Source organism: Phyllobates terribilis, unplaced genomic scaffold, assembly GCF_046119375.1.
Source record: "Phyllobates terribilis strain yellow unplaced genomic scaffold, ASM4611937v1 Scaffold_2__4_contigs__length_985480577, whole genome shotgun sequence".
Classification (NCBI taxonomy): domain Eukaryota; kingdom Metazoa; phylum Chordata; class Amphibia; order Anura; family Dendrobatidae; genus Phyllobates; species Phyllobates terribilis.
In genome coordinates, this window is record NW_027362762.1 from 63,869,844 (window position 1) to 63,881,871 (window position 12,028).

Consider the following 12,028-nt stretch of genomic DNA (forward strand, 5'->3'; position numbering starts at 1 on the left):
CCCCATTAAAACTGCAATCTTTTAATTTCCACCCTCTGCAATACTTGCAGGATACACAATCTCCTATGAAGCCACAAGATGGGCTAGTCCTTATATTATAGGAGATCTTACATTTCCACACATGGGGGCCTCAAGAAGGCTTCCAGCTGCCATCACAGTCTTGCTTGGCCATCAGAAGTGGTAGTGTCATGCTTTATACCTGGCATTTAAGAGGTTAAACTGACGCGATCTGAGCCAGCTCCAATTGCATTAGTGACTGTTGGGTGCTGACTGTGTATTACAGTCGGTACCCGTGCTGCATTAGGTGTACTCAGCACCAGAGCCCTCTCCATATAGCGCACATGTATGGTGGCAATTGCTAAGGGGTTAAAACTAGTCATCTTGCACCACTTATCTCAGAAATATGTAGAGTCAACAGGAAAAATAAGGAGTGACATTTGATTTTAAAGAGGAAAAATGTCATTGGATTTTTTAATTTAGGCCATGGCTCAACTATCAGTATTTGGTCAGTATTCGGTCAGTATTTTTTCTCAGGAGTGGGAGCCAAAACCAAGAATGGGTGATAAATGCAGAATTGGTGACTTGTTTCTATTATACCTTTTCTCCTAGTGTTCCGCACCTGGTTTTGGCTCCCACTCCTGAGAAAAAATACTGCCCAAATATTGATAGTGGGGCCGTGGCCTAAAACCTAGTATCTCCTCCAATTTCCTCTGCTCTGCTGATACTGGAACAGTTTTCTTTTTTCATCTGTGCCCCTCCGTTCCAAAGTTATGCCCCTCGGTAATAATCGTGGACATTTTCCCTTTAAGAAACTGGGTGTGTACAACAGAACTTCTTTGTGGGCGCGGCCGTGTTTTGATTGGTCATTGTTAGAGGATGAAAAAGCCAACGCCCACATAAGTTTTGTGACGTATGCTCAGTTGCTTGAAGGGAGAATATGCTTGATTATTTCCAGGGGTATAACTTTGGAACGGAAGAGCACAGAAGAAAAACAAAAATGGTTCCAGAATCAGAGAAATCGCGCCAATTAGCGGACGCACTCAGTTTAAACAAAAAAAATCCAGTGAACGGTCCCTTTTAAGCCATTGATTTTGCTATTCTGCAGCTGGTTTGTGTACCAGCCATTAAAACCGCACTGTCCATCTCTGCCGGTTCTTAGTTTATGGTAATGGCGACGTTTCCTTCCCATGGCTGTGATTTCCTCATCATCCACACTTTCAGTTTCTTCTTTTCTTTGAATTAGACTTCACAAGTATCAGCACGCGGCATAAAACAAGCAGACAGTCAATAGACAACCATTTCCAGAGGAGACATAACTCTCAGCAGCCGCCGTGTTTCTGTCAGACGTTAGAAAGAGAAATATGAACATAAGAAAATGACTGGAGCGGAAAAGCAGAGTTTTGCTTGAACCTATCACGGCTCATATTTCACCCTGGTTTACTATTAATAGAGAAAAAGTTTTCCTGCACAAAAATAACTTCAGTCGGGCACAGTAAAAATAGAGCGCTACATCGTCCTTTATTTCCCATCTGTAGATGTAAAAAATAGTAATTTTACCCTACCATGGTTATATGGGAAAAAGACTTAAAGGGGATGAATTTATGATGACCCTTTGTTTTCTGGCATATGTGCACTCGATGTCTTTAATCCAGATGCGATGCCACCAAAGTTTTCACTCACGAATTCGCTTCAGTAAAAAAGCAGGTAGCTTTTTCCTGAAGCCGCTCCTTTGGCGTTTTTGCTCTTACATTTTTTTCCTAGATCTACTATTGTACTATCTACTTCCAACAAAGCCGCCCGAAGTATGAACTCGTTACTTCTCTTAACCGCTCCAGGGTTTCCAAGCTCGACTTCCCGGCTTATAGAGCTAAGAGGACCTCTAGTCCAAGGCAAGGACCAAGCATCGACTATGGCCTCATTGAGAAGTCCACTTTTAACAAACGTGTTCAATCCGTGTTTTTCACGTCATATCTATGAGGCTGTTATTATAGACGTGTTTATTTGCAGATTACGATTTGTCTGAAATAACATGTAGTGTTTTGACATAGGATGCCTGACTTGTGTCTGAAACGCGTTGCACTATTTGTCCATCCTTTTTTTTTTCTCCAATGGATATGTCATTTTAAAGAATCCTGAATAAATGAATTGTCTTTAGCGGAGCGTGTCCGTTTTTCAGATCAAACTCAGCCATTTAAAACGGGGAGTCTGTAAACAAAATGGACAAGACGTGGGTGCCAACCGTGTGCCATCCATGTGTCATCTGTGTGTCATTTGTGTATCATCCGTGTGCCGTCCATGTGCCATCCGTGTTTCGTCCGTCTGGCATTTGTGTGCAGTCCATGTGTCATTAGTGTATCATCCATGTGTCATCCTCGTGCCATCTGTGTTTCATCCATGTGCCATCTGTGTGCCATTCGTCTGTCATTCGTGTGTCGTCCATGTGTTGTTGGTGTATTATCCATGTGCCATTTGTGTATCATCCGTGTGTCATCCATGTGCTGTCCATGTGTCATCTGTGTGCAGTCTGTGTGTCATCTGCGTGCCATCTGTGTATAATCCATGTACCATCTGTCTGTCCTCCATGTGCCGTCCATGTGTTGTTGATGTATCAGCCGTGTGCCATCTGTGTGTCATCTGTGTATCATCCATGTGCCATCTATGTGCCGTCCGTCTGTCATACGTGTGCCATCCATGTGTCATAGGTTTATCATCCATGGGCTATCCATGTGTCATCTGTGTGCCATCCATGTGTCATCCGTGTGTCATTTGGGTGCAGTCCATGTGTCATTAGTATATCATCTGTGTGCCATCTGTGTATCATCCGTGTTTCATCCATGTGCCATCTGTGTGCCGTTCGTCTGTCATTCGTGTGTCGTCCATGTGTCATCCGTGTGCCATCCGTCTGTCATTTGTTCGCAGTCCATGTGTCATTAGTATATCCTCCGTGTGCCATCCATGTGTGTCATCCATGTTTCATCCATGTGCCATCTGTGCGCTGTCCGTCTGTCATTCGTGTGCCATCCATGTGTGTCATCCATGTTTCATCCATGTGCCATCTGTGCGCTGTCTGTCTGTCATTCGTGTGCCGTCCATGTGCCATTCGTGTATCATCCGTGTGCCATCTATGTGCCATCTGTGTATAATCCATGTGCCATTTGTCTGTCATCTGTGTGCCGTCCATGTGTTGTCGGTGTATCAGCCGTGTGTCATCTGTGTATAATCCATGCGCCACCTGTGTGCCGTCCGTCTGTCATTCGTGTGCCGTCCATGTGCCATTCATGTATCATCCGTGTGCCATCTATGTGCCATCTGTGTATAATCCATGTGCCATTTGTCTGTCATCTGTGTGCCGTCCATGTGTTGTCGGTGTATCAGCCGTGTGTCATCTGTGTGTCATCTGTGTATAATCCATGTGCCACCTGTGTGCCGTCCGTCTGTCATTCGTGTGCCTTCCATGTGCCATTCGTGTTTCATCCGTGTGACATCCATATGTCATCTGCGTGCCATCTGTGTATAATCCGTGTTTAATCCGTGTGCCATCTATGTGCCGTCCGTGTGTCATCTGCGTGCCATCTGTGTATAATCCGTGTTTCATCCGTGTACCATCTATGTGCCGTCCGTGTGTCATCTGCGTGCCATCTGTGTATAATCCATGTGCCATCTGTCTGTCACTTGTGTGCCATCCATGTGTTGTTGGTGCATCAGCCGTGTGCCATCTGTGTGCCATACGTGTATCATCCATGTGCTGTCCATGTGTTATACATGTGTCGCCCGTGTATCATCTATGTGCCTTCCATGTGTCATCCGTGTGTCATCCATGAGTCATCTGTGAGTCATCCGTGTGTCATCCATGTGCAGTCTGTAAACTACCGTTTAACGGGTAATAGAAGCTTTTTTTTTCCACACCCAAAAAAAACCCAGATGAAACACTGATGATAAAATTGGACACACGGACCAAACACTGATGAAAATCGGATCCTTCACACTGTTGAAAAACGGTCCAATTTTTCTTTCATTTGTGGAGAAGAAGACAGTGATGATGGGGATAAAATATAGATTTTAATAATTTGCGGAAAATCTGTCGACAGGAGCGGCGCCTAATGACACCGAATGACAGAGAATCGACGTCCTGGAAAAAAGGAAACTTTATAACTTCTGCTGAAAGAGACGCAGGACGAAGAAGAGCCAAGTCAAATAAGGGGAATGGGCTCATTCAGTGAATATTGTAATATGGGAAGAAATTTCTTACACCGTTACCGAGATTTATAAAAGTGTCATTTGGCAGACAGTAGGTCGTATAGAGGAAAAACTTTCTACTTTTACATCTGAATACAGCTAAAGATTTTTTTTTCCTATAGATACTAAGTTCAAAAAAGAAAGGAACCATTATAAAAATTGGAGCAGTTTTTGGCAAACAAGACGGCATTTTGTACTGAAAAAAACAGCTGTAGATCAGATGAGACGAACAATGTGGGTTTCTTAAAGGCAAAATGTGATGTAGACGGGATCTGACATTTATTACAACAACAGATATGTGCACTCAGGATATTTTGGTAAATGTAAGGAAGGAGTTTTTGGATATGTCCACATGGGACCTTTCCACTGCCGAAATGCTGAGGACATGCCACGCATTTTACCCTTTGAATTGACATTAAAAATCCATGATGAAAATTGACCACTGTAGATTTTTCCAGCATGTGGAGATGAGATTTCTGAAAACATGTAGTGAATTTTACAAGCATAAATCCGTGTAGAAAAATTATCCTTGGGGTATGTTCACACGGCATCTTTTTTTTCTGCTGTTTTGTTGTGCCTGAGAGTGCTGCAAAAATAAACACGTTCCATGGTAAAACAACCTAACATATACATTCTTCAGGTTTTTTTCCACTAGAAAGATGTTCTATACTTAAAATACAAGTCACTGAGAAGGTTAAAAAGTTGCCCTGAACCTGCCCCTGCTTTTTCTTGTGCATTTTTTATTCTTTCCACCCAAAAAATTGCTAACGATTTCTTCATTGCTTAATACAGTTCAAAAAACTACTGGAAAATGCCAGAAAAATGCTCAAGGAACAACCAAAACAAGTGAAAAAAAGAGCTTCAGGATTAAAACTCCAGATAAAAGGAAAGGTTTCTGAAGCTTGGAAAACGGACGCAGAAAAAGACGCACACCCATTGAATATGTTCCAACTGAGTTTTTTGAGGAGTTTTTTTTTAGCGGTTCCTCTCCAAAATCCTCCTTAAAAACTTCTTCATAAACTTTTGTAAAACTTTTTTAAATTCATTTCTATGAGAAATCCGTTTTGCTGTTGAGTTTTTTGAGCATTTTTTTTGAAAATCTCATGTTTTTTGATCACCTTAAAAAAACTTGGTATGCACATAGCCCTAGAGGGCATCCACATGGGACATATCAGTTATACAACTGAAGTTTTTTAACCCTTTTCACTTTAATCCACAGCCTAAATTGCAGGGGTCAGTATGTCACATTTGTAACATCGCTCCATTTATTAGTGAACTTTTTTCTAAAATATCTAATATTTGGACTGTGCTCAACAGGTTCCACTATTCTTCTTTTATGATAGGAAAATAAAATTGTCTTGACGTGTTTCATTCATCATGCTTCAAATGGTAGCTATCAGAGATGAGCAAATTGATTTGTTACTAATTATAAATACTTATACGAATTCCCCAAAATTTTGGACTTGTCAGAATCTGAATTTATTTTGGATTTACACAGCCAACTACAATGCCTTTAAAAAGTATTTCATCTGACCAGAGCACACCAAAGTAGAAGTTTTAGGCTAAATACAAAACACTATGTGTGGTGGAAAACTAACACTGCACATCACCCTGAAAACACCATCCCCACCGTCACACATGGTGGTGGCAGCGTCATGCTGTGGGGAGGCTTTTCTTCAACAGAGACAGGGAAGCTGGTCAGAATTGATGGAAAGACGGATGGAGCTAAATACAGGTCAATCCTGGAGGAAAGGCTGTAAAAGACTTGAGACTGGGACATAGGTTCACCTTCCAGCAGGACAACGACCTTAAACATCTTGCCAGAGCTACAATGGAAGGTTTAGATCAGAGCACATTCATGTGTGTGAACAGCGCAGTCACAGTCCAGACCTGAATCCCATTGAGAATCTGTGACAAGACGTGAAAATTGCTGTTCATAGTCATCTCCATCCAATCTCACTGAGAGTGAGCGAGTGCAAAGAAGAAGTGGCAAAAATGTCACCTCTAGATGTGCAAAGCTGGTAGAGACAAAGCCCATCACTCTTCTTGCCCCTCACCTGTCCTACCCCTCACCTGTTCTGCCGCTCACCTGTTCTGCCTTTTCAGCTCCCCGACTAGTCCTCTGCTTGCATCAGATCAGTTTTTGGATCAGTCTTCAATTCAGATTTTCTGGGGCTGACAAGACTTCACACAGTGATTCGGGGCACAATACATGTCATTGACGTTAGCGACGTGCACCATACCTTGTGTGAAGCCTATTCAGCACCAGAAGATCCGGACTGAAGACTAATCTGAAGTCTGATCCAAAGACCGATCTGAAGTAAGTGAAGGACCATCCAGGGAGCTACAGCAGCAAGACAGCTAAGGGAAAGAGACATGAAAAAGAAAACAATTGTAGACTGTGGTGGCCAACAAGAAGTGCAATTCATCTCGGCATCCAGTGTCTACTATGTTCTGGTCTCCAAGAAACATGAGCTGAAAGATGTTGTTGGATCTTCTAACTAGAAGAGCACACCACTACTCGACTTCCTGTCTTTCTTCTTGCCGGACAACCATGCTTCCTCATGATTGACAGTTTGGACTAGCAGCATGGATGTGCCGATGGTCTGCACTGTTGGCTCTCCCATGTTCTTAGCAGAGATAGCTTTACCTCTGTAGCATCGGAGGAATGCAAGGAAACTGAAGCTGGCTGTAGGCCGCTTTAGAGCAGCACTTATAGGTAGGGATGACTGGACCCTTGTAAGTTTGGGTTCTAGTATCCGACCTAACTTTAGTCCAAAGTTCGGATTGGGTACCAGAACTTTACCCGAACTTCAACATGAACCTGAACCCAATTGAAATCTATGGGGACTCAAACTTTGGAATTTGAAAATCTCTCTATGTCTCCTCTCTTCCCACTCGGAGTTCAGCATCGGACTGCTCATGTCTACTTACAAGCTCTGTAAAAAAGAACTTGTAAGCGCTGTACTCATTGCTTAGGAGACTGGTCATCAGTGATAGACTGTCATCTTTAAAATATATGTCTAGGTAAGGGATTAGGTGCTCAGAATTCTAGTATATACAGAATTGGCACACAATTATGGACCTGTTTGGAGTAAAAAAAAAAAAACATTGACTTTCCGGATTGCTACAATGGTCAAGTCATGCGTGACTGTTACTGTGTAAATACCAGATAGCTGCCTTTTATTTCTGTTATTGCTCCTAGCAGGCCTCATTTAAAGGAGTTTTATACCTTCTTCTGCCAAACACTTCTCCATGTGATTGGCCTGAAGGGATTTCTCGTCCTTTTTTACCCATCCCTCAAATTTTGAAGAGCTGAGAGCAATATGGCTTTTATCACAGTGCGCTCTTGTAGCGTGTGTATTACCGTGCAATAATGCAGAGAATCCGATAGTCTAGCACCTTGTCACACTCGGTGTCCTGGATGTTCGGCACTGGATCGTACGGTACACGGGATCCTCAGCCTGAACTGCCGCAGTCCATTTACCACAATGTACAATGTGCTGGAACGTGTCTGATGTAGTAATGCCGATACGATGTAGTAATCTGCGCTCTGTCTCTTCTCATTCTCTCTTACAGCACATCCACAAGTTCCGCACAGCTGTCCTTGTTGTGCAAGTTATTCGCAACCTCATAAAAATTTATAGGTAAGAATTTCATCATCTCCCAAGGTTTACAGGCTGAAATAATAATTACAGGTAGCAATAAAATAATTATTGTAAAGGATGGGAATTAGAAATTCTGTAACAGAGGGAACAGCATTTAATGAATTGAATCGGCTTCTCCAGATTTTAGCATAATTCCTGAAAATGTAATATTGTTTTACGGACACTTCTGGCAAAACTGATTATTCAGTATCGCCTCGAGCATTCTGCACTCCACTACTATTACCACTCTTATAAGTATTTATAGGTTTTGTTTAACATGAACACAATCAACAGCTTTCTGCTGCCGCAGACACATCACAAATTACATTCTGTGTAATACCCCAGAGCTGCACTCACTATTCTGCCGGTGCAGTCACTGTGTACATACATTACATTAGTGATCCCGAGTTACCTCCTGTATTATACCCCAGAGCTGCACTCACTATTCTGCCGGTGCAGTCACTGTGTACATACATTACATTACTGATCCTGAGTTGCATCCTATATTATACTCCAGAGCTGCACTCACTATTCTGCTGGTGCAGTCACTGTGTACATACATTACATTACTGATCCTGAGTTACATCCTGTATTATACTCCAGAGCTGCACTCACTATTCTGCTGGTGCAGTCACTGTGTACATACATTACATTACTGATCCTGAGTTGCATCCTATATTATACTCCAGAGCTGCACTCACTATTCTGCTGGTGCAGTCACTGTGTACATACATTACATTACTGATCCTGAGTTACATCCTGTATTATACTCCAGAGCTGCACTCACTATTCTGCTGGTGCGGTCACTGTGTACATACATTACATTACTGATCCTGTACTGATCCTGAGTTACATCCTGTATTATACTCCAGAGCTGCACTCACTATTCTGCTGGTGCAGTCACTGTGTATATATACATTACATTACTGATCCTGAGTTACATCCTGTATTATACTCCAGAGCTGCACTCACTATTCTGCTGGTGCAGTCACTGTGTACATACATTACATTACTGATCCTGAGTTGCATCCTATATTATACTCCAGAGCTGCACTCACTATTCTGCTGGTGCAGTCACTGTGTACATACATTACATTACTGATCCTGAGTTACATCCTGTATTATACCCCAGAGCTGCACTCACTATTCTGCCGGTGCAGTCACTGTGTACATACATTACATTACTGATCCTGAGTTGCATCCTATATTATACTCCAGAGCTGCACTCACTATTCTGCTGGTGCAGTCACTGTGTACATACATTACATTACTGATCCTGAGTTACATCCTGTATTATACTCCAGAGCTGCACTCACTATTCTGCTGGTGCAGTCACTGTGTATATACATTACATTACTGATCCTGAGTTACATCCTGTATTATACCCCAGAGCTGCACTCACTATTCTGCCGGTGCAGTCACTGTGTACATACATTACATTACTGATCCTGAGTTGCATCCTATATTATACTCCAGAGCTGCACTCACTATTCTGCTGGTGCAGTCACTGTGTACATACATTACATTACTGATCCTGAGTTACATCCTGTATTATACTCCAGAGCTGCACTCACTATTCTGCTGGTGCAGTCACTGTGTACATACATTACATTACTGATCCTGAGTTACATCCTGTATTATACCCCAGAGCTGCACTCACTATTCTGCCGGTGCAGTCACTGTGTACATACATTACATTACTGATCCTGAGTTGCATCCTATATTATACTCCAGAGCTGCACTCACTATTCTGCTGGTGCAGTCACTGTGTACATACATTACATTACTGATCCTGAGTTACATCCTGTATTATACTCCAGAGCTGCACTCACTATTCTGCTGGTGCAGTCACTGTGTACATACATTACATTACTGATCCTGAGTTGCATCCTATATTATACTCCAGAGCTGCACTCACTATTCTGCTGGTGCAGTCACTGTGTACATACATTACATTACTGATCCTGAGTTACATCCTGTATTATACCCCAGAGCTGCACTCACTATTCTGCCGGTGCAGTCACTGTGTACATACATTACATTACTGATCCTGAGTTGCATCCTATATTATACTCCAGAGCTGCACTCACTATTCTGCTGGTGCAGTCACTGTGTACATACATTACATTACTGATCCTGAGTTACATCCTGTATTATACTCCAGAGCTGCACTCACTATTCTGCTGGTGCAGTCACTGTGTACATACATTACATTACTGATCCTGAGTTACATCCTGTATTATACCCCAGAGCTGCACTCACTATTCTGCCGGTGCAGTCACTGTGTACATACATTACATTACTGATCCTGAGTTGCATCCTATATTATACTCCAGAGCTGCACTCACTATTCTGCTGGTGCAGTCACTGTGTACATACATTACATTACTGATCCTGAGTTACATCCTGTATTATACTCCAGAGCTGCACTCACTATTCTGCTGGTGCAGTCACTGTGTACATACATTACATTACTGATCCTGAGTTGCATCCTATATTATACTCCAGAGCTGCACTCACTATTCTGCTGGTGCAGTCACTGTGTACATACATTACATTACTGATCCTGAGTTACATCCTGTATTATACTCCAGAGCTGCACTCACTATTCTGCTGGTGCGGTCACTGTGTACATACATTACATTACTGATCCTGTACTGATCCTGAGTTACATCCTGTATTATACTCCAGAGCTGCACTCACTATTCTGCTGGTGCAGTCACTGTGTATTAGTGTTGAGCCACCCCCGTAGTGTTCGAGTTCAGTTCGGTTCGTCGAACACCTTCGAACACCGTTAAAAACAATGGCAGGCAAACAAAAACACATAGAAACACATAGAAAACACCTTCAAAGGTGTCCAAAAGCTGACAAACTGCTCAGAAGACACAACTAACACATGGAAAAGTGACAAGTACATATAGTCATGCGAAAAGAAAAGAGGTGGAGGAGTAAAAGGAGGGGGAGACACAGATATAGGCATGTCATGCCCTTCTAAAATCCAAAAAGTGAGAAGCCGAGACGGCCAGTCCGCTCCTGCCCGTGCCACCTCCGTGTCGCCGGGTTTGTGCCAGAGCCGCGGTGAACCCTGACGGCCAGCCCCCCTCTCCCAATACTGGTGCCTGTCCGCTGGTGGGTCGAGAGAGCCCCCCTGTGGTGGAGGCAGCTCTAAGCTTTTTAATTTAAATTGTCCCTCTAATTTGAATGAATACACTTTAAATCCATTTACAAGGATCTATTGGAGGGCAAGTCTCATGCCAGCAGCCGCGTAATTCCAGCTCCAGTAGCGTCCACTAAAGCTGCTGCAGTTAAAAAGCTTTTATAAGGATCGAGCTCGGCTGTCCACCGCAAGGCATCCTAGTGCCAGTCCCAGCCCCTATGCCTTGGGGTGCCTCCTGATGCTCTTCACTAAGTATCCCGTGGTCCCGAAGCATTTCCTTTGAAAAAATTAAGTGTCCAAACTACAGGTGGTGTAGCTTGCTTAACAGCCGGGATAATCCGCTGACTAGCAGACACTGCTACTAGGCACAAAGTATTTCCTGGGCTAGATGCAGTTAAAAATTTGTAAGTAGATACTCTCGTTGGATGCTGAGAAAGCATTCCATAGAGTCTCCTGGCACGCCATATATGATTCTCTTAAAAAGCTTGGGGTAGGGGTCTAGGGGACCCTTTTATAGCCAAAATCACGGCCCTGTATCACAATACGTCACCTAGGCTGAAGATAAATGGAACTGTAGCACCGAGGGCTCGGTTGCTACAGACGTATTGCACCTCACCCAGAGGTGTGATATCTCACTCTCAGATAAGGATGGAGTGTGGATCAGGACCCGACACCTGCATGCATTACACCACATTGCCGTGGGGCAGGGCGACCAATATGCCCCTGAGATGGGCACGACAGTCCCTGTCCCTGGCTGGAGTGGGGGGAGGGAACACTGAGGAAGGGGAACCCTGCAGTGCAGGAGCAGGGAGGAAGCAGTTCCTGGGTGCATTGAGAAGGGAGTATAAAAGGTGGGCACCATCTTAGTTCAGTGCAGAGAAGTCTGAGCAGAAGTGGCAGGGAGCAGGGGCTCTGCATGAGCTCTGCTCCGGAGGCGGGCCTAGTAACAGAGGCCCAGGCCTGCAAGAGGGAGAAGGAAGGAAGAGGA

General features: G+C 43.5%; 1 protein-coding gene across 3 annotated transcripts in view; it reads left to right on the forward strand.

The window, feature by feature from the left end:
* Positions 1–12,028, forward strand: part of LOC141192795 (cyclic nucleotide-binding domain-containing protein 2-like) — a 478,066-nt gene that overhangs the window by 20,824 nt on the left and 445,214 nt on the right. For 2 of the 3 annotated variants that reach the window (XM_073662058.1, XM_073662056.1), the window contains exon 3: positions 7,816–7,883. The exons of the other annotated variant lie outside the window; for it this stretch is intronic. In XM_073662058.1, the coding sequence (XP_073518159.1) occupies positions 7,816–7,883 (68 nt within the window). The remainder of the gene's footprint in view (positions 1–7,815; positions 7,884–12,028) is intronic. 3 annotated transcript variants of the gene reach the window in all.